Genomic DNA, 21,973 nt, shown 5'->3' with positions numbered 1-21,973 from the left:
CCTTTTGTGGCTCCTGCCTTTTGTCAGCACAGCTACCTCACTGCTGGTGGCCAGCTGCTGCAGGGGGCTGGCGGCCTACCTTACGGCAACTTGGAGCGGCCAGCCAGGCGGAGGCCTGCGGCCTGCAGAGTGAGAGCGGGCGTTCGTTAATTGCTGAACTCGTACTTTTAATTTTTGTGTGAGGAGTCCAGAGGAGCTAGGCAGGCACGCATCCTCTTCAGGTACACGCCAAAGGTGTTTCAGCGTCACTGCCGCCATCAGCCCCGGACTGCCGTTTTTCACAGGCAGGGACTAGCAGCGAGTTTTTTCTCCCTCCTTGTGAGAGCTAACGGGTGGGTACGGAGTGCTGCGCAAGGGCACGGACCTGAACGATTATGCGGGCGGCTGCCTCTGCCCTACGTTGGGCGCTCTACCGTTACCCCGGCCACCTCGCCCTTACAGAGATGAGCCGGGACCCGGCCCACTCCGGCCCCGCCCGGCGTCCCCGCCCCGCCCCGCCCCCGCCTGCCGCCGGCAGCAGCGCGCAGGCGCCGGCCGCCTTCTCGCGGTACTCGCCGCCCGCCCGGACAGCCTGGGCCGCCTGGGGCGGCCGCCCGCCCCGTGCCGGAAGTGAGGCAGGGAGCCTGCGCGCCGGGCGCGACCGTTGGCGGCGGCCGTTGGAGAGATGTCAGCCACGTGCGCCGTGTCCCGTAAAGCGCAGCCGCCGCCGCTGCCGCCGCGTCCCCCGGGGGAGAGGGATCCGCCGGCCAAGGCGATGCGCAGGGGGCTGCGGCGGGGCCACGAGGAGGAGCGGGAGCAGCTGCCGTGGCCGGGAGAGAGTGCGGCCGGCGGGAGCTGCGAGCCCGAGGCGGAGCAGGCGGCCTCGCCGAGCGACGAGCGGCGGCGGCGGCAGCGGCAGCCGCAAGAGCCGAGGGCGCTGGCGGCGGCGGCAGCCAGGGGGCAGGAGGAGGCGGAGGAAGAGCGTCTGGAGCGGGAGCATTTCCGGAGGATCATCAACGCCTTCCGATACTACGGGTAACGGGGACCTGCCGCCGTGTCTGTGGGGTTCTGCCAGGGTCCGCTCCCTCCCGCGGCGCCCTCCTCTCGCCGGGCTGCCTCCGCAGGGCTCAGGAGCTGGCCGTCCACGCTGCTAGGGCTCTTGGCTCTTCCCTGCGTGTCGTGTGGCCGCCTCCCTCGGTCAGTGCTCCGTGGGGAGCGCTGTGCCTTTAGCAGGCTGCAGAAGCCTGAGTCAGGAAGGGACCTCTTCTCCCCTTTGCTTTCTGGATACGCACGAAGTCACCTCGATGTCTTTGTCAGTTAGAAAGCATAAAAGAAAAAAAAAAAGCAAACATCTCAAAGTACGACACACCTGAAAAGGATGTAAAAGATTTCTTTTTATAAAATAAAATGCTTTAAGGCGCTGTAAAGTACTCAAAACAATAGCAGCGCCTGCTGGCAAAGAAATGCAAACGATGTTTCGATTATTGGGGAAATTTTTGAAAGATGTGTTAATTTGCATAAGAGATAAGACCTGTTGATAGGGCTAATGGATGCCATTTTGTTAGAACTTTAGTTTTCTAGACGTTTGTTGAGTCAGAAAAGGGCTTGATGGCCCTCGGGAATGAGAGTGCAGGCGGCCCGACTTTATATCTGAATCCATTGAACGGAAGAGGAAACAAAAGTTATTCAAATAGCGGGGTGGGGGGGACTAGCTGAAAAAGTCCAGTCCTCAACGGTATTTTGGTAAACTGTCTTCTGTTTTGCTAGATCTAGGAAGCATATTTGGGATGCAGCAACACTACATATTTTATACTTCAGTTGACAAACCCCCGTTATGTGAATCATTATTATGTGCTAGAACATTTTTGTCCATGTAATACAAGCATAATTTTTACATGACAGGTTCTTGGAAGGAGTGGGTGATATTTAGAGTGTTTATTTTGTTTACCATTTTTATATCTTGGGTTGTTTTGCTTTCTAGGACTAGTATTTGAGCGGGAGGTTGGTCTAGGTAACACTTCGATGTCTCTTCCAAACCGAATTCTCCAATTCGGTTTGGCCATACCAAAGACTTTATGTTAGTTGTTACTATTAGCACAATAGCCAACTGTAATTTACTTATATTAGTGATGTAATTGTATCCTCAGGCCTTAGAAGCTGGAAACATCTTTCTCAGCCTCGTGCTCCACTGTGACTCTGGGTTGCTTTTGAATACTTCAGTTTCGGTAAACACATAACAAAAGGATATGACTCAAATTTCCAGTACAGAAATTGAATTAAATTGCCTCTGCCTCAAAGAAATAGCTCCGAGTTTAAGTGAAATTACATATCTTGGTAGTTAAAAATAATTTAATTCGAAACATCTGTACGAGTAAGGGAATAACACACTTTCAGCTGAGTCCAGATTAAAGTTCTTGTCTTCTGGAGACATATGGACTTAACTTCATTCTTAGTTCTTCTGATTTCAGTGAATTATTCATTCTGCTAGGAGGTTGCAGTTCAGTATGAAAGGTTGGAGGATCATGGTTCAAAGAATTTTTCTGACAAAACTTTCAGACGGTGATATTAAGCTAAGCTGATGTGCTTTATATAGAGGATCAGTTTATTTTTCTTATTGTTCCTTCTCTGTTTTTTATTCTTAAATGTTATTTTAAACCAGTGTAGCTATTGCAAGGAACGTGCCCTTCTCCGTAGCACGTATGTAACGTTGGAGATGTTAACTGGTCAAATTTCCAGACTGAGGTTGCAACTAAAATTGCAGCAATTGCACCTTACTCTCTTTGATGGCCAGTTTTCAACTCTGTGCTGCTGTATGCTTACACAAGAGTTTGAGAAACTGCAGTAAGACTTGACCTGATAAAATGATTTGCTGCTGCCAAAAGGGACAATATCCCTTGTCCTGGCTTTATGACCTGGAGTCCTTATAACTGTGCTCAGCCAACTTGACTTGGTAAACTGAAAGAAATCAAATCTAGCAAAATCTATACAGGTCCCTTCAGGGCTAGTGAGTTAAACGAGCTTTGTGGCAGGCCTGGTGAATGCTAGAACAAGGTGGAGGGCGGAACTGTTCTGGGTGAGGAGAAGGAAGAGGAAGAAAAAAACCTCAGACTTCTTTCTCTTGGCAGTAGATTCACCTTTTTTATGGAACTTTTATTTTGGGGAAATGGAAGAGTTACTTTTAGCTTGGATGAGTTACATGGTCAAATTCACGGTACTCGTACTTGAGGGGCATATGCTGTTAAAAGAAGATGGTTTAGTATCTTAGTATGGCTGCCAGAGCTCTGGTATGGTCCAGCTGTGACTTACAGTTCTTTCAGAAGCAATTGAGTTTTAGGATCCCTATTCCCACTCCACATTGTATTACTTCTGTAGCCAAAGTTTACTACAGCATTCAGCTATTCATTCAATTTAAATTGGATTTTTGAAACAGTCTGGCTGATTTTGAGTTTGGGGGCTGATTGTTCATTAAATTTTGTAGATCCATGTATTAAGGTAGTGATCACCTGTGCTGGAAATGAGTGGCTGATCATGAAACTGCAAGAAGAAAACAATAGCCCTCTTAAACTGCAACATGTTAAAAAGACTGGTAATGTAGAACTAGAGCTTAAACCAAACATTTTGCCTAAAAAATTCTTGAAAACTTATTCTCTGGTAAGGAATTAAAAAGTCTGAATACTTTCTGTGTCTAAAGAAATGAATAATTGTAATTGGAGTAGCTTAGAGTGAATTATTTATATTTAGTGTGTGTATTGCTTCTATAATGTCTAAAGACCTTAAACTTTTTGCTTTTTAGAACGAATATGCATGAACGAGTGAACAGAACAGAAAGGCAGTTTAAATCTCTTCCAGCTAACCAACAGAGTCTTCTTCCTCAATTCCTTCCTCACCTTGACAAGATTCGGAAGTGCATTGATCATAATCAAGAGATACTACAGACCATTGTGAATGACTGCGCTCATATGTTTGAAAATAAAGAATATGGAGATGATGTATGTTAAAATGGACTTTTTCATACTTCAAAATTAAATTCTGTACACTTTGGGATTTTCTGCATTTGTTTTTCAAACCTTTAGGCCTCCAGCTTTCTTTCCTTTGGCTTTCTTCCTTTTCTCCTTTCTTACTTCCTGTTTGCTTACATTTTCTCACGCTTGGCTTTCATATCTTGTAGAGCTGGTGTTTAATAAGACTATTTGTTGTTAGTCCTTGTAGTTACACTTAGGAAAACTAATTGTGAATCTGGCAAATGACAGTAATCACTTACTGTAAAAAAGCAGTTTTTTGCTTCAGAGTTCTACCCTGGTTACACTTTAAAATTATTTTTTCAGTTAACTACATAGAACGTAAATGGTATTGTCTGTCTTACTGTAGGTTATTATATGTTATGGCATTCTAAATCAGTTACAATTTTAGATAGGCCAAGTATTTTTAATGTTATCATCTGTAAAAACTTTTCCACCACTTACCTGCTTTTTCAGTGTGGCATCTCTATCAAAAAAATTGCACTCAGACTTAAAAGACTGGCAGAGATGGAAACTGAAGTCCTTTTTTGGTATCTGCAGGCAAGGTACAGTAATGGGCAGCTCTAATGTGAGCTTCTCAGTGTTGCCTCATCAGTACCTAAAGGGGATCCTCTTCTTAGGGTAAGCAGTTCAGCCTCTGCACTAGCTCAGCCCTGGTCCTTCCCTGAATAAGGACTACCAATTGTGCTCTGCTATGCCATACTATATATGGTTTCGTGATGATGTGGAACCTGGTGTCTTGGGTGCGGAACTGAGACCAGCAAACTCAGTTTGTTTAGGATTCTAGGTTAGATTTGGGCCCTTGTCCCAGGAGTGAAAGGCAAGTGCTTTGTCAGCTGAAACTCCCAACAGCCCTTACAGCATGGCTTTTGTTGGTTTGTAATATTTTTTTTTTTTTCCGCGAGACTACAGATACTTGGTGTATTTTCCACTGACTTTTTCTTTTCCTTCCACTTTAATCAGGGAAGAGGGAAGATTACACCAGCTTCAACATTTGACATGGATAAATTAAAATCAACTTTGAAACAATTTGTGAGAGACTGGAGTGAAGAGGGAAAGCCTGAGCGAGATTCCTGCTACCAGCCAATCATTAATGAAATTGTAAAGAACTTTCCAAAAGAAAGATGGTAATAGTGTTTTAAGACTTATTTTTATGTGGGCATACGCTGTTGCACAACTGTAACAGTTTTTATGGAGTAATGAAAAGCTTGGATTTTAAAATACAGACATTACTGTGAATGCAGTGGAATTTATTTTTTAATCAAGAAAGTTTTTGTTTCTAATACAAGGTGTTGAAAAAGAGCATAATCATAAACTTCAAAAAGGAATACCAGGTAAACCAGGAATAATACTTTTTTTTTTTCTGCAGCTTGATGTAACAGGATATCTGTTAACTTTTCAAGTAGGAGACCTCAGGAGGTTGTGAAGTTAACTTAGTTGTGCTCAGTTGAGGTAAAGTTTGCAGGTTAGCAGATTCTCAGAGTGCGTGTGCTGCAGAAAAAGAGAAGGACCCTTGTGACAGCAGCAAGTGTGAGTATTGTCCTTAATGGTGGAAGGAGGGAAGAAGACTCTTAACCTCTAGCGCAGTTTTATTGCACTGAGAATTTACCCTGCAAATACTTAATTCTAGCCTTGCTTTCAGACAGATGTTACGAGGCAAGTCTTAAAAAAGCTTTCCTGCATGTGTGAGGGTAGCTTTGTAAGTGCATTGGCTTAACACCACCAAAATAGTAATCAGTGTGCAATTTTTTTAGGTGACTTTAAGTAGAAGTATACTGGTAGAATCTCAGAACATACTACTGCTGTAAGAATTCCATGTTTAATGGATCTGCCATTTAGTCAGCCCAATCATCAATAAAGTACATTTCAGTTTAAACTTACCAGTCTTATAATGGGAAAATTTATGAACTTTGTGCTGGTAAATATAACAGGTCAGAACTTAGGTTTGATATAGCTGGGTGTTACTGTGGGTTTTCCTCTTTCTCAGTAATTGCTAATAATGCGCTTGTACCCCTTTGAAAATACCTTCCAGTAGCCATCTGTTAATTTTCATTAGTAAAGACTGTTAGTGGTGGCAGAACTTGCAGTGGATATAGTTCGTTGGTTTCTCTTGCCTTGGGCTAACTTATCTCAAGGTGGATGCACCACTAAAGATGTTTAATCTGAAGGTGAACTTTCTGTGATGTTTTTAGTGCTTATAGTGCCCTACATAACATAAACATGAATTAAATGCTGTAGGTTACCTGATATACGTCTGATGTGCAGATCTGTAGGAAAAGTCACAGCTAGTTTTGAAAGCAGTTATTCTAATCCTCAAGGTATCAGTTCACCTTTTTCGCTGTATGCTAGCTTTTAAAGCATTTTGGTTATGGGAGAGGTAACTTATGTCAAATTTTAAGACATATGTGACTGAAGTTGGCAAGTGTTGACTTTAACATTTATTGTCAATGAACTCTATTTCAAAACCTCCAGTTTGGATTAGGAAGCAACATGTGGCAACAGATCGGGTGAATATGAAGTTGATAGCTTTGTGCTTCTTTACCAGGAATTCTGGTGGTGGTGGTTGTTGTCAAACACAACTAATGTGACAATGATTCTGTCCCTGTTGTGATGGCTCTGAAATACCAGTTGGGTTTTTTGTTTTTTGTCTCTACAGAATTCTCAAAACATCACTGTATGGATCAAACATCTCTACTACCAGTTAGAGTTTGTCGAACGAAACTTTTTTTTTTATTATAAAATATGTATTTCATACATACCTATTTAAAAGTTTAATATTAATGATCATTATGGAGCTGTCGCAGCACTTACGTAAAACCTTTTCTCTGTTCATGTATTGTTACTTAGTGCCGTCAGCTCGCGCTTTTTCCTAGTACACTTGGGTGTGCTTACCTTTTTGAGGCAAGAAGCAGAAGGGCCTGTTCTCTTTGTATTACCAGGCTTAACTGGCAGTGCCATCTCACCCTTGTGCAAAAAGTAACTTCCCTGGCAGGGCAGGCCGGCTGGTCAGTCTGGTTCCTTTTTTGCAGTTTTGGAGGGGAGCAGTTATTTCAGTTTGAAGGGATGGACAAGGCCTGAACTAACCATGGTGAAGTTATTCTGGCTGTTGTGTATAGTGGGTGCGAAGTCCCTTTCCTCTGGAGAGGACTGGCTGTGGGCACTAATGCAGGAAGACGGCCTGTAGATGAAACCTCAGAGTGCAGCTTTGCATTTCTTTAGAGTTCCCTTTTGTAGCACAGAGTGTGGAAGTCTCCTGAGATGATGAAATCAAAGTGCTACAGAAAAAGTGTGTTCTTGGCACTGGGTGATGAAAACAGCTTTGTCTAGATGTACTTTGCATTGAAAAAGATGGAGAAACAAATATTTTAACACCGTCAGTACGACTCACCTTTTACTTTTTAATGGATTCAGTGGAATTGTACATTCTGTTTCTAGTTAACGTTATTTTTTAACGTCATTGATTCCATGCATTTGAATCATGTGAAAAGGGAGTTTAAATTTTTGAAACTATTCAAGTATGTTTGCTCCATGCATGCACATTGTTGCTGCTCTTTGCAAGACTGGCCTGTATTGGTTCAGTTGGTATGCAAAGAACAGGAAAAGAAGTGAAGTGCTTGCTCTTCTGGGAAGCAGACGAGATACAAGCAGTGGTTGAAAGCAGCTGTAAATTAGAACAGTCTTGTGAGTAGGTGCTGCTGTTATCTTGTGTTTCAGTCCAGTATTCTGACAAGACTGTAATCTAAAAATAAAGTAAATGTCAAAAGCTGTTTGTGCCTCCCATTCCTCTTCAGAAATAAGTCCTTCTTTCTGCTTAGCACCTTAGCACAGGATATGTTAGTAGGATCAACAAAGCAGTTTTAAGTGAAGTCCTGTGAGATAAAGTCCTCCAGAAGAACTTGTAGATTTCCTGTATTATTCATGCTGGAATTTAATTGTGTTTCAGCTCACAGGGTCTCTATAGTATTGTCTACCTCTTGATGAAGGCATTTGGATTTCTCGGATTTCTTGGATCTGAATGAACCATGATCACTGCTTTCTGTAGGAGAAAAATAGTAAAACATAGATACATTTTTATTTCTTGATGGAATGTGTTTGTTAAAGCATTTTTGTGGGGCAACGTTGTTGAAAATCTAAAATAAGCATACCGATACTTTTTTTTTTTCAAATTCCCCTTTTCTTTTGTCATCTTTATTTTCTTTCACTTCTACTGTTGCCCTTCCTACTTATGTGAAACGATGTAAAGATCATCAGCTTCTTGTCTAAAGGAACCAAAGAAATAGTTCACCTTTTAGTTAATTATCATTCCATGGCCAAGAACAGTAAACTTGGGTATTTTCTCCAATGTTTTCTTTTATTCATTAGCTTGGCCTTTGGAACCCCCTATAACTTGAAATTTAAATCTATCATACTGTCCAGCAATTGATTGCATTTTCCAAGATACTGCCAGGACAGCCCAAAAGAAGTCACCAGTGCTTAGTTTCCTTTTTATATTTGAAAGACATAACTTATTAGTCCTAAGGCCAAGCTTGGCTATACTTCTTGTATGCGCTGAGTCACATTTATGGTGACGATAAAATTTCTACTTTCTATGAATTTTATTTGACTTTTATATAAAATACATCTGTCCTTGCAGGGTTTTTAATCTTGTCAAAATTTTTGTTTAGCCTAAACTTTGCTTTAAACACTGGACTTCAGTGCAAACTACGTCTTCAGTGGTATTGCAGTCCACTGAAGACCTTGCAGGTCTTAACATGCAAGTATATAAACCTCAGCTGCTGAATTTGGAGAATTGCTCTTCAAATGATTGTGCTTTTTAGCTACCTTCATTATTTTATTTGAAAAGTAGTTGTCTTTTAAAAAAAAAAAGTCTGAAAATACTATTACAGTAAAATAATGAAAAATACTCTACTGAGAACTGGATCTGTTCAGTATCTAAACTTAGAGACATTGCAGAGATAAGACATCAGGAAAGAAGGAATCCCCGCAGTGTGAGTCTGTGCTGATGTTTCTACTCATCTTCTGTGTATGGGCTGTATATTTCTTATCACTTATCATTAGCTGACATGGAATTGCAGTGTTTAGTTTACGAAAATGAGGCTTGTGTTTGATCACACACACTAATTTTTCTTTTGCTGACCTTCAGTTTACCCCTTCAGCACAATCATTTTTCTGTTAAAGCACAATAGGGATAAAATAAGAAGCCTCTATTTTTATCATGTATATTTTTTCCCTTAAAGAAAGGACGCCAAGTTAAAGTCACCATTAATGGCATTAAACTTCTAAAAGCTGAAAATATATCACACTGCAAAAAGCACTACAATCATGGCATGACAGATTTTAGTTGTTTCTGATATTTCTCCACTGTCTTTTTAAGAGACTGCAGCAGTTTCAATAGTTGAGCCAAACATTACCATGCAGCCCTCTTCCCTGCTCTTTGGCCAGCCTCCTCTCCCCACACGTGCCAGCGTAATAGGCCAATGTTTCTTCCCTATTCCCACACAGGTTTTTAATGGGTACTTGTTGGATACCCATTTATGTTCCTAACCAATGCTAGATATTTGTCATAGAAATCCTGCTGCTGCTGGCTAGTTCAAGGCTAGTTTCACTGTGGATAGTCTTGGATTATCAGTTATCACAGTTTGGGATTTTTTTTTTATTTGTCTTTGCTACTGCTGCAATTACATATCCACCAAAGGAATACAGGTTTTTCTAGCCTCCTAAATTATCTTATGACTGTTTAGCCATTAAAAAAGCAGTTTCTGTGCAATTAAAATTTTTTAGCTGTTCTAGTGATTCAAAAATTAGCATAATATAGTGCTCCCACTACCACTGTTTTTTTACCTTAATGTTTTTGAAATTCATCAACAGTTTGTCACCAACAATTCCTTTTGGGTCTTGGAAAGGAAAATGTGTTTCAGCATTTTTTTTGCTAACAGGACACTGTCAACAGTTACTACTTGTTATACAGTCACTTTGCCACATACTTAATTTCTCTGATTATAGATTAAAAGAATGCTCTTGAACCATCTTGGAAGGCTAGTGTCAATGTTAGTGGACTCAGATTTGGTTCTATTGTATTCTATTAGCTGTGCTCTGTATGCTGAAATGAAGTTGGTGGCCAGCACCAGTCCCTAGCAACTGATACGTAGAGTATAGATAGAAATGGAATTGCTAACAAGTTTCCAGACAGACTTCAATCCCTTAATAAAGGTGCAAAGGAAAGTGCAGTTAAAATCAACTATTTTCTAAGAGACAATTGGGAAAATTAGCTCAGAGACACAAAAGCTTTATATTGTGGATAAAAAGATACATGACAATTACATGCAATTTAAAATCAACTCACTCGCCTGTTAGAGGCTTTATTGTGTTTTAGAATGAATAAAGTTGCAGATTTCAAAATGTGATTACACCTGCATAGCTCCTTGTTATTAGGTTGTTTTAAGAAAGGGGTCTTTTTCCAATCAATGTATGATAATCTTGGAAGTGGTATAAGGCTTTTCTACCCACTCATTGTAGAAATGTCCACGTGAGGGTGTAAAAATCTGTGTAGAGCTAGTTTAAATATTTCATAAATAAAGTTAAATTGTAAGGAAATGAAGAAATAAATTAGGTTAGAAATACATTTGGAATAACTGAATAGATATACCACTACAATAAGAAAAAGTTGTAAGATTGAGGTTTTTCTAGCTTCTCCCAGAAAGTGGATTTTCTTCCTCCTCCTTCTGGGTACCTATTCTCAAAAATTTTGTTTTGAGCAAGTGGTTTTCCCCTGAATTAATCTTTCTTTTTTCAGTAAGACTTCCTGGCTAGCTTTCTTCTGGCTTTCCTTGTAGAAAAGAGGTAAGGTGAACTGTTGCTTCACAGGAGTGCTCTTAAGTAATAGCAAAGTCTTCATTTCCTGCTTCTTGTTAATCAGAAAACAAAGAATCTGAAAGTATAATGGAATGGAAATGAAAATCAGGAATGAGAAGTACTTTGGTTTTTCATTTGGGAGGCTTCACTAGTTACATGATTAAGCCACAAACCAAAAGGCACTGTTAAAACTGCATTGTTAGTTTGTGTGGCCTTTAGAAGAGAATAATGCTTTCTTCTGGTTTTGGGTAGTAGTCTTCAGAAATGTACTGCTATTCAGAATTTGCATAACTCCCTCACTCATCTTCATGCTTATGCAGCATACTAACTCTTTTGAACCCTTTTTGGCATCCTGAATTTTTATGCAATCAAAGGCTTTGCATTTTCCTTTGTTTCGTCATATGTTTGGACGTGCTGATTGTGGCTTCCTTCCTTTAGTTGCATACAAATTGATATATGTATGTTTTGTCTTTGAAGGTGACATGCAAAAGGGAGGGTAGTCTGAGTGTTCACACTTGGTTTTTTTGGTGTATGAAATTACGAAGTCTTGTTCATGACTGGAAACTGGAAAACTATTTCTTTTTAGATGAAGTAGCTCTTCAGTTTGGCATGGGAGTGTTTTTTGTTTTATGAGTGAAGGATTGATTGCATTGTGATGGAAGTCTAATAGTTAGAATATGTATATATTGCCTTTTCTGCCTGAAAGAGGAGAAAATTTTGAGATTCTTAGTTCTCTTTATTAGTTGCTGAACTTGTAAGATGGGAGAGGTTTTTCTAGGTATCTCAGTAAACACAGTGCTAGATGTCTTCTGGTCATCTTCAACTTGATGTCTAGTTATGGGAAGTGAAGGGTTCAAGAGCTGCAATGTACTTTGGTTTAGGAAATCTTATGTCACTTTACGTGCTTTAGTGAAGTTGGTGAACAGCGTATTTAAAACCCACAGTTGCTGAGAAGGTAACTACTATAAGGTTTTTACAGTCTGAATTTGTCATCAGCTTATGGAAGTTTTGTTTGCTTTGTGTTTCTCATGTCAAAATACTTGTTTATTTTTCATGCAATGTAACCAAGAAGATTTCTAGAATATTTACTAGTTATCAATGCGCCTCATAGAAAAATAAATGGTTCTATATGATAATGTTCTTTTGTCAATTCACTTAAGAGATTTTTCAGGAAAAAAAAATTGTTTTGTAATTATGATCTGTATTCTGAATGAGGGTTGTATATGTTCTTTTGAGTCATTTTCTGTGAATTATTTTGACTGTACAATTAACCAATCTGATCAGAACTGGCTCAGTTTGCATTTAAAAAGTAAAATCATACAGGAAATACATTTTAATATATAAGAATATGGGGAAAAAATGTTTGACTGGCCCTCTGTAAGTTTTGTTAAGAGGTATCAGATAAAGACTTAACTATTATTTTTGTTCTGTTGCAGGGATTTCTCCAAAGTTAATATCCTGGTACCTGGTGCTGGGCTAGGTAGATTGGCGTGGGAAATAGCTATGCTCGGTTATGCTTGCCAAGGAAATGAATGGAGCCTCTTTATGCTCTTTTCTTCTAACTTTGTACTCAACAGGTACATAGCTTATGTTTTACTTGCTGATTGAAACCTAGGGAGGCAAAATGATAAATGATAAAAACTTGAATAAATAAAACTCACAAGAATAGATTTGTAAGTCCTAACACAGGACACTCATAACCATGTTTTAGAATGTTTTGATGAAAAAAAAATCAGTGGGATAAATGGGGGAGGGAAGCATTGTATCTCAGTCATTAAAATTATAGCAGGAAGCATGACTTCTAAGGTATGAGACTTAAAATGTCTAGATTGTACCACAGATTTTTTGCATAACCTTGAATAGGTTTTATGATTTATTTCACATCTGTTTCTGTAAAATGCACACCTATCTCACCAGTGTCAAATATGGACTAGTTAATATGTGCATGGTACTCAGTGGTGGTGATTAGTAACAGAGGAAGCTTGTTACAGGAAGTGTTGCATTCCATACCAAAACTTTAGACACTGTTTCGACATGAAAAACAACCACTGAAGCACACTGAAGCACTTCTTAAGCAAGTGCTGTTGCTGAGTAACAGCTAAAATAATGTAGTTAATGGTTCTACAATTACACTGAGGTACTAAACCTGAATGTACTAAATGTCACTTATTGTTTTAATTTAGAGTGACATTTCTGTATTTGGTCTTCTGTGACTTGCACTGGAAATTACTGGGTTCATAATGAACTTGTTAGAGAGGAAAGAAGGCAGCAAATGCAACTGTTCTTTTAAGGAGGGTGGGAAGACTATGGGTGGACGAGCATGAAAGACATCTAGGGGGTGTTTTGTTTTTTGGAGGAGTTGGTGCCAAATTCAGAGAGACAGAATTTGCCAGTTTGCTCATTGTTCAATCTGAAATGATACACCTTTGCTGAAAACACCTAAACTATTGGCTTGTATTCTATATTATCATGGTGTTTTGCACCCTGTTTGTAGACTGATGGTCCACAGCAGACTGTGATGATCTTAAATCTGTTATAGCTTACTGTTCAAAACAACAAGGGAAAAACACTTTATTATGGCTGTTGCGTGTCTGTTTAAAATAGTAGTGGTCAATGTGATGAAAATAGGTATTTGCTAGAGGTTTACTTGTTCTTTTTCTTACATTTAAGAATAATGACTGTCATCTGGTGGTGAAATTGCATGGTACAGTTGAGCTGATCTAATACCTTGCAGCTACTGAAAGAAGGTCACGTTCTTCTCGTCCTTAGATATACAGCCCTGCTGGCTCTTATGCTCTTTGGAACTTTTGAAATTATTCAAAGCAGCATAAAAGTATCCATTTCCCATCTTTGGGAGCACAGATCAGCTGTCATAGTTGTTCAAATCTGACAGTTAACTTCACCCCTAATTACTGCTGCTGACATGTTTTTTTATCTTCCTTAAATAATGAGTCTTTGGCCTATATGTGGAATTCTTCTGAAGATCCATACTTAGCTTACAATAGTAATCATTCTTAGCATCTAATGCTCATGTGGTGTTTCCTATTTATATAAGATATTTAGCAAAGAGGTGTATACGCATTAGATTTGCTAACAGTATTAGATTTTAGACAGCAAAATCGAGTGTTGCTCAGCTGCTGTAATCTTCATCTTTGCTGGGCAAGTTTTCAGTTCCAAGTTCCCTTGTTAGCATGGAGAATACTGCTAACTTGAGTCTACTCTAAATTTCAGTCAGTTCAGTTGAAGTCCAAGTATTCCTTTCTGCCAGGTCTAATTGTGGGCTTGAGATGTCTATTAAGAAGGTTTTAGGGACTTCTGGGATCTTTCATTTTAGTCTTAAGTGGCTGTTCCCAGTTAGCCTTCTGAAATGAGCATGTTTGCCTTCCCGGAACTGGAAGAAACACCAATGATCAATATGAGCTGAAGATACCAGTTAAGGAAGAGTGGTAAGAAAGAAGGATTTTGCAAATTAGTTTTTAACTACAGTCTTAATTTAATTAATTTTTGTTTTCAGTTGATAAAAGCATGAGTATTTTGCTAACGTGTGCTTACAGTTTGGATCCACCTTCTTTCTCTGACCTTGGTTTATTTTTAGGAAGACAAATTAGTATATTAAGTATCAAGGCAACTACTGCAGTGGGCTCCTAGATGGGGTACAGTGACTTAAGTCTTCTGTATACAACGTGGTATCTGCTGATTTTTATGCGTGTAAAAAACCTTAATTCTCTTAAACTGTGAACTCCTGTTATTGTGCATAAAGTTGCATAGTGTGTTGTGTAGGGAGGGCGTCAAGGTGTAACTGTTGTCACTATAAGTATTTAAAATTAGAGTGCATTATTTCATTGAAGAAGCTCTAATTTGAAAATAAAGTGACCCTGGAGTAGTTAAGCTACAGTGGCTCCAATGCTGCTGCAGTCCTTGTATGGGAAGTTTTGTTTCTTCTGGTATGGGTAACATTCTTGTTGCTGGTGTGTTTTTCTAGTGTTGAGATGAGTTCTGGATATAATGAGAGATAGCAGAGGAGATCATTGGTGATGTACAGACACTTACCTGTTTTGGAAGAGCAAAAACTGTGAAAAGCATAATCTGTTTTCCTGCCTCTGGAAAGCATACCAAAATTTTCAGGTAGTCTAGAGCCACAGGACACACTTGACTTCCCTTAGACATCTGACAGAAGGGGAAACAACACTGGGGTGGTATCTGTGTGGAGGAGGCAGGAGCAGCTGATTGCTGACTTGCTGTTTCCTGCAGCTGGAGATTCAGAGCACAGCGTTGGTAACTTCAGTCCAACAGCCCTGCAGTAGCAGTAGTCCCACTTATGAATATTTGACAAAGTTCAGTTGATGTAATATAAAATCACTTTGTACCCAAGTCAGAGGAGAGTTAATTTAAAAAAGCTTTAATTAATACCAGTAGAATTCATGCTAATAATTGGCTAATCTTTACTTTCTGGAAAAAATGTAATTTTAATTAAATCTTGGTACTTTGAGGAGGCTGCTTAATTGTATTTGTTTCATGTCCATGAATGCCGTAGGATGAAAACAGTTAAACATTTTATCATTAAATCAGTGGTCGGAAGTAAGATTTGACCTACCCATCTTTTCCAGAACCGTCTGTTGGACTCAATGTTGAACAGTAAATGTCCTGTCCTTATGGAAAAAAGTGAAGTGCGTCACACTTACAGATGTTATATTTTTATAACATAACTTACATCATACATCTTTTGTTGGAAGGATGGAATTGTAAAGGACCGCAGTATTTAGTTATGAAATATAAATTACTGAACCTGGAAAGGGAGGTTTTCAAGCTTGAATATGGAGAGGGATTGGTCTTTAATATAAAATTGGGAATTCCCTTTGGAACTGTTCAAAAGTGCATGAATATACTTTGTGCTGGGGAAAAAAAAATACAGGGAGGTGTGTGTTACCTTATAGCTCAGAAAAAAAATCCTTTCTAATCTACTCAGATGTCTTATTTTCTTTACCTTGCTTTTGGGCAAATTGTCATTGTTAAAGAAGAATGCTCTGAGGATAATTGGGAGCATATGGAGAATGCTAGAATGGTTAACACAACTTTTGTTGGCCAATGTGGGGTTTTTTGGTGCTTTTTTTTTTGTTGTTGCTTGGTTATTTTTTTTCTTTTTTTAAGCAAAATAGAGATTCCTTTCATGAAGAAAATGATGCCCCTGTTATCAGGGCTTTTTCCTCCTTTTTTTCCTTTGACTGACTGCATATATCTGATATTTATTCATTATATATGGAGACAGTTGATGAGTGCAGTATACTGCTGCTCTAATGGAGGTTTTTTGTATTGTTTTTTTTACTGATAAAATTAAATATAACATGAAGAAGGTAAAAAATGTTGTTTCAAAGACTTTGTGCAGATGTTTTCTATCCACCAGCCAAAAGAGTGCACTTTCTATAACCTGGTAGATTGCTTGTAGTTCATGAAGTGTTTGATGATACATGTTTTATGGGACAGATGTGTCCTCTGTTGTCTCTAAAAGAAAATTACTTCATTTTTTAATTACAAACTGATTTTACAAGACTGTGGAAAGCTGCTTTTTATACTTGAATGCTATTTTTTATCACTTTTTAAAATAAGAGTTGATTTAGTTGGTCATGTCAACCCACGAATTTTATTTTACAAAGACGTGTTTACTTGGCATAATTGCAACACTCCAGATGTTACTAACTTAAAATGGCATCTAGTGCAAAACTGCTATGCTTTGCAAAATGGAATTTATTTGTTTTTTGAAATCTAAAAGCATCCTTTCAGTTAGCATCTGAAAAATGCTTTTGTTCTGCTGTGCTTCAGACCCCCTATGATTATGGTTCAGAAAAGACAGGAAGGTCTAGAATGAGAACAAATGTTTCCAGTAAAATTCATGGATCTGATGAAATGATCCAGAAAGGCTTAGCTTTACTGAATATACTAAATAACAAATTCCATTGATCTTAAAAAAGAATCCTTGCATTTTCTTTTCAGTGGAGAAATAAGTCAGGGAAAATGGTAAAAAGTGGGAAAAGAAAATTTTAAAATGAAAAAAGGCAGTTATTTTGTGGTGATAATTTGTGTGTCAGAGTAAAATTGTTTTTTTCATCAGTTCATGAATAGATGGGCAGTCTGAAGTTTTATGAACTAGATAAAAGTCCTTTAAAAAACGTGTAGCTTTTCCAAGAACTTTATCAACAAAACAGTGGATGTTTGTGAAAGTCTTTGACTCCTACATTTCTAGATAATAGATAAGCAATTAGTTGAAACTGACATGTGCCGATTTCCATATTTTGCAGATGCTCTGAAATTAACTCATGTAAGCTTTATCCCTGGATTCATCAGTTTAGCAACAACAGAAGATCTGCTGATCAGATACGTCCAATTTATTTCCCTGATGTTGATCCTCACAGTCTTCCTTCTGGTTCAAACTTCTCTATGACAGCAGGGGATTTTCAAGAAATTTACTCTGAGTGCAGTGAGTAAATGCAAACGAGTAAATGCAAACTTCTAGGCTATCCATGTAACTGTATCTTCAGAGTATTTGTTACAGGACAGTTAATGATTACAAGTGGAAGGGAACTGTATCTACAAGCATTGAGCAAAAAGGACTAACTGTAGCAAGATTTTCATATTGCACATCAGCTTTTTATTTCTTCTTAGTTAAAAAAAAAATATGGACACCTCCTTGCCTAACAGATCTTCGCTGCCATATTCTCTTTGAGAATAAGACAGCATAGTAGTAGTATGGAAAGGTTTACTTGATTTAGAAAAGTGATGTTACAAAGGGAACGATGTAACTTAGTCACTTCTCTTCTTTAGTGTAAAAAATAGAAATACGAGTATTTTTTTGTTGATTAATTTTCTGTTGTAAAAGCAAAGCAAACTGTTTCAGTAGTAGTAAATTATAAGTGAAACAAACATATACTTATTGACTGTCAATAGTAAATATTTCAGAGGCATGTTATGGAGATGATAATTATCAAAGATTGAAACTTCTGTCATACAAATAACCGTATTTTTTCTTTTGATATCAGGTTAGTTGTGCTGTCCTCATTGCAGCAATGAAGTAATGTTTTATGACTAACCTAAAGTTGAATTAACCTGCAGAGGACGATCTTTAGTGCCTGCTCTCCCAATTACACATTCAGGATTTGATTAAGGGTAGCACTTGCCCAGTTCTTTTATATGTAGTCTAATGTTCTAATATATGCCTATTTAGAAGTCACTATTTTTTCTTTACGCAGCATTGGATTATCACCATTTTGTGTTTCCAGCTTTCTGTCCCTATTAGACCCATAGCAATTTTTCACCAGGATTATATAGCTATTGATCTGCCCTTTATTGTGCAGCTAGACTTCCAGATATTTTCTTGTGGGAGCCTTCCTTATAGTTGCTTAATTTTCTGAAGGTTCCGTCTTAACATTAGAACATCTGATACTGGCATAAATTGAGACTTTTAATTTTTTTTATTTACAGAACTTAAAACTTTTGCAATTTCAAGGATACATGTTTAGTGAAAAACAGGGAGACTCATGTTTTAAAAGGTAGACTTTGAAAGATCCTGCTTGTTAAATTCACTAGTAAAAAATGGCTGGAGAAATATTCAGATACTGAGTAAAATGTTTTAAAGCTGTGTGATTTGTGAAAGTATACTTTAGTGTACAGACTTCTATTGTTCCAGATACTAACTAGAGAGGCCCAAATCACTGGGTATTTTTGCAGTTGTATTTCTAACAGTTGTGGTAATGAAGTTCATAGGACAGGTGAGTAGTAGCATACTTGGGCCTTCATTTATATAAAATGTGTTATAATATTTACATTTTACAGTATATAATACAAATATATCTCATTTTATATAACATGTACGAACAATTTTATAAAATGCATAAATAATAAATATGTATAATATTTTAGAGTGTGTATGTGTATATATACACACGCTTTTATATATATATATTATATATATATATATAAAAAAAGTCACATGAACCCAAACTTAACTGTTAATATAAACCAAAATATTTTATTTACTCGTAAATGAAATGAAGAGCCTTCAGTTGTTGTTATTTGAAGGTAATGCTGAGTGTATAAACAAATATTGGGGTTAAATGATGAACTTTTACAGGGGTAGAAACATTGAAACTAATCTGTGTATAATTTGCTCTTTTTATGCAGATACATGGGACTGCATAGCAACTTGCTTTTTCATAGATACAGCACATAACGTTATTGATTACATTGATACTATATGGAAAATACTAAAGCCTGGAGGAATATGGATAAATGTAGGCAAGTGTGACCAACCTCTCTTCCTGCTAGCCCTGACTTATGTTTGATCATGTAACAGGCATCTAGTCCTTCAAAAGAGTTGTGGGGATGAATGTGTCTCTGCTGAAAACTCTGTGAAGCTAGAAACATCTAGGGCTTGGAAATTACCTCAGATATATTCAGAATATATCCAGATATTTGCTAGTTACAATCACATCAACACCATGTGATTTTTAAATAGAGAAGTAAATCTTCCCAGTGGTAGGTTCTGCATTCATGCATCAAACATCTGTTATTTGACAAATGTAGCGTCCTGTATTCTTTTTTTGATGTTTTTCTAAGGAAGTAGAACTTGTTCTCTGTGTAAATACATCCTTGCATTTTTTTTTATTAATCTGTTGTCTCATTTGTACTGTGCTTCTAAGCAGAAGTTTTGGGAATGAGATTTATCTATGCTTTGGCTCAAAAGAAGAGACACTTAATTTAAGTCTCCCATGGTGAAGGAATGGCAGATAAAACTCAGGAGTTAAACATTTTGTATAGGAGAAACTGGTCGGTCAGTTACTACACCAGTCCTGGGCAGTCACAGAATGCAAGCAGAGCTCCTGAGTAGACCCCAGCATGTCCTGCCTTCTGTTCTATGGAGACAGCAGTGATGCTAGACTGAAGAAATTTTAAAGATAGAGAAAACACAATCTGGTAGGAAATGACACTTCATTGTTGAATAAGCAGCTAAACTAAGTTGTTTTCATTTTACACTGATTCTGAAATTTGTTATAAAAATCATATTCAAGTGATAGAAATATGTTCTTTTGTCTGTATTTGAATATATGAGTCTGGATATAAGCATTCTTTGCACTTTCAGTATGTGCTTTTAATTTTTAAAACATTTTTGTCTTTTTAATAGCCATCTCCATTGTATCTTTGTACTCCAGGTCCTCTCCTTTACCACTTTGAAAACTTGGGAAATGAACTTTCTATAGAATTAAGCTACGAGGATATAAGAAATGTTATACTGCAATATGGATTCCATATAGAGGTAAGAAGATGCTGTGGTTTGCAGTGAGTAATACTGGTACAAACCAGACAAACTCCTTTGAATAAACCTTTACCTTAAATTTAGTTCAACATAATGGCATATACTAGTAACTTCTAGAATTAAATGTTTGTGTGTTTCAAATTATTTGCTTTTCTCATGTTTTAAAAAGTGCAGAGATGGACCTTGAAATCTAGTAAGTATATAGCAATTTCTTATTAAGAGAAACTTGCATAGTTCTTGTAGAGAAGGTGTTTTGAAAACTGCTGCTTTTTTTTTTCAGGTAGAGAAAGAATCCGTACTGTCAACTTACACTGTGAATGAACTCTCCATGATGAAATACTACTATGAATGCGTGTTGTTTGTGGTGAGAAAACCAGAAGTGGTCTGAATAGGTCAATCAGAAAAAAATGTTGTCTTGAAAGCTAGAAATGAGACTAAAATGGACTGGGTGATGTCTGGACACAACCTCAAATCAGTGGTGCCTTCTTATTCCTAATAGGATTTAGATAGTGTCTATTTTCTTAATATCTCTCTTGCTATCCAGACATGTACTACGCCATGCATATTTGTAATATACTTGTGAAAATGGAGGAGGAAATGTTCACATACACTGTCTTTGTGCTTTGGAATGCATCAAAAGTAAAAGCAAAAACGTTTTCTTGAGAATAAAATTTAATGTTTGCCATAACCAGGCTAATTATCTGCATACGCTGCCTCATTTTTCATAGACTTACAATGATTTTCTTTTTTCTACTTTCTGATGTTAGGAATGCATAGAGGTGCTTACTGTACTAGCTGTGTCATATTTAGAGAAATATTTCTGAACATATACTTAAATTATGAAGTCTGAAATTGTTGGAAAGTGATAAAATTATTCTTGATAGATACAGTAGCCATCAGAACTCTTACAGTATTTTCTGTTGAACTGAAATGAAGTAGATTATTATACAAACTCTAATCTTTGACTGTACCGCTTAACAATTCAATCAAAACACAGAACCTATAGGCAATTTGAAATACTTTGTGAAAGCAGAGTACCGAGTGAAGAAAAAGCAGCATGTCACAGAGAAGCAGTATGTTAACCTCAGTTCAGGAGTAACAGCAATTTTGATTAATCTCTTAGTGTTGAAACTGAAGTAGTAGATTTTTTGCCATCTTCAAATACATTGATTTTGAGTCACCTGCTTACTGCTTAAGCCAAAACAGTGAAGCAGTATTGTTTGTTAAACATAATTAACAGAAAGTCACGTTATACCTTGAGCTCTTTTCTTTTTTTAAAGTTGGTAATATTGCTGAGTTATACATGCAACAAAAAAATCCCTGTTTCTCAAGGCGAGGGGGGTTGGGGGAAGTTACATGGAAATAATATATGCTATAACCTAACTGTCTCTACCTGAGTCAGCGTACGCAGCCCAATTAGTAGACAATTTCCTTGTAACTCCAGGCACTTTACCCTTGTGACTTAGTGACTTCTTGGTTCCTTATTCTAATGTTTGTTTGTTTTTTTTTCTGGCAGATGTGGCTTAGGTGAGTATTTAATTTACAAACCATGATACTATACAAAAGGCTGAATCTTCTGTCGCTTAGAAGTTATGTGTCTGAGACAATATTAATTAATAATCACTGTGCTGAGAGGAAGTGTCGTGTTAGCCATTTAGTTTTCTTAATATATTGGTTACCTTAAGTACCATTTTCATCCGTTTTCAGAAATTTCTTTAAAATATAAAAACATTATGATAAGGAATCAAGGGGTCTTTCATATTTGGTCATAATAGCACTGGACAGTAGCTTGTTTGATTCCCATTATTTCTAGTCCCTT

The 21,973-nt window shown here is 37.7% G+C and overlaps 1 protein-coding gene across 4 annotated transcripts; it reads left to right on the top strand.

Annotated features, from left to right (window-relative positions):
- The first annotated feature begins 566 nt into the window (after positions 1–566).
- Positions 567–20,842, top strand: CARNMT1 (carnosine N-methyltransferase 1). Of its 4 annotated transcripts, XR_015700922.1 has the most exons (10): positions 567–1,014; positions 3,773–3,968; positions 4,962–5,125; positions 12,287–12,427; positions 17,144–17,322; positions 18,529–18,610; positions 19,023–19,132; positions 19,659–19,814; positions 20,051–20,154; positions 20,435–20,449. XR_015700922.1 is itself a non-coding variant. In XM_009463628.2 (8 exons), exons 1-8 carry the CDS (start codon positions 665–667, stop codon positions 20,540–20,542), a joined length of 1,356 nt encoding a protein of 451 aa, XP_009461903.2. In that variant the 5' UTR covers positions 567–664; the 3' UTR covers positions 20,543–20,842. The 4 variants fall into 4 exon arrangements, 2 of the variants coding, with proteins under 2 accessions (XP_009461903.2, XP_087597484.1); XR_015700921.1 differs by lacking the exons at positions 18,529–18,610; positions 19,659–19,814 and having other exon boundaries at positions 20,435–20,842; XM_009463628.2 differs by lacking the exons at positions 18,529–18,610; positions 19,659–19,814 and having other exon boundaries at positions 19,023–19,136; positions 20,435–20,842.
- The last annotated feature ends 1,131 nt before the right edge of the window (positions 20,843–21,973 follow it).

This window comes from Nipponia nippon, unplaced genomic scaffold (genome assembly GCF_047370975.1).
Source record: "Nipponia nippon isolate SJK-2023a ecotype South Korea unplaced genomic scaffold, ASM4737097v1 scaffold_8, whole genome shotgun sequence".
Lineage (NCBI taxonomy): Eukaryota > Metazoa > Chordata > Aves > Pelecaniformes > Threskiornithidae > Nipponia > Nipponia nippon.
This window is presented reverse-complemented; position numbering and strand designations above follow the sequence as displayed.

What these genes read in the sequence shown, in the direction of transcription:
- CARNMT1 (XM_009463628.2), top strand. Translation starts at nt 665, where the DNA reads ATGTCAGCCACGTGCGCCGTGTCCCGTAAAGCGCAGCCGCCGCCGCTG. An exon ending in AACGCCTTCCGATACTACGG is followed by an intron (nt 1,015 to 3,772) that starts GTAACGGGGACC and finishes TTTGCTTTTTAG; the next exon opens with AACGAATATGCATGAACGAG. An exon ending in ATAAAGAATATGGAGATGAT is followed by an intron (nt 3,969 to 4,961) that starts GTATGTTAAAAT and finishes CACTTTAATCAG; the next exon opens with GGAAGAGGGAAGATTACACC.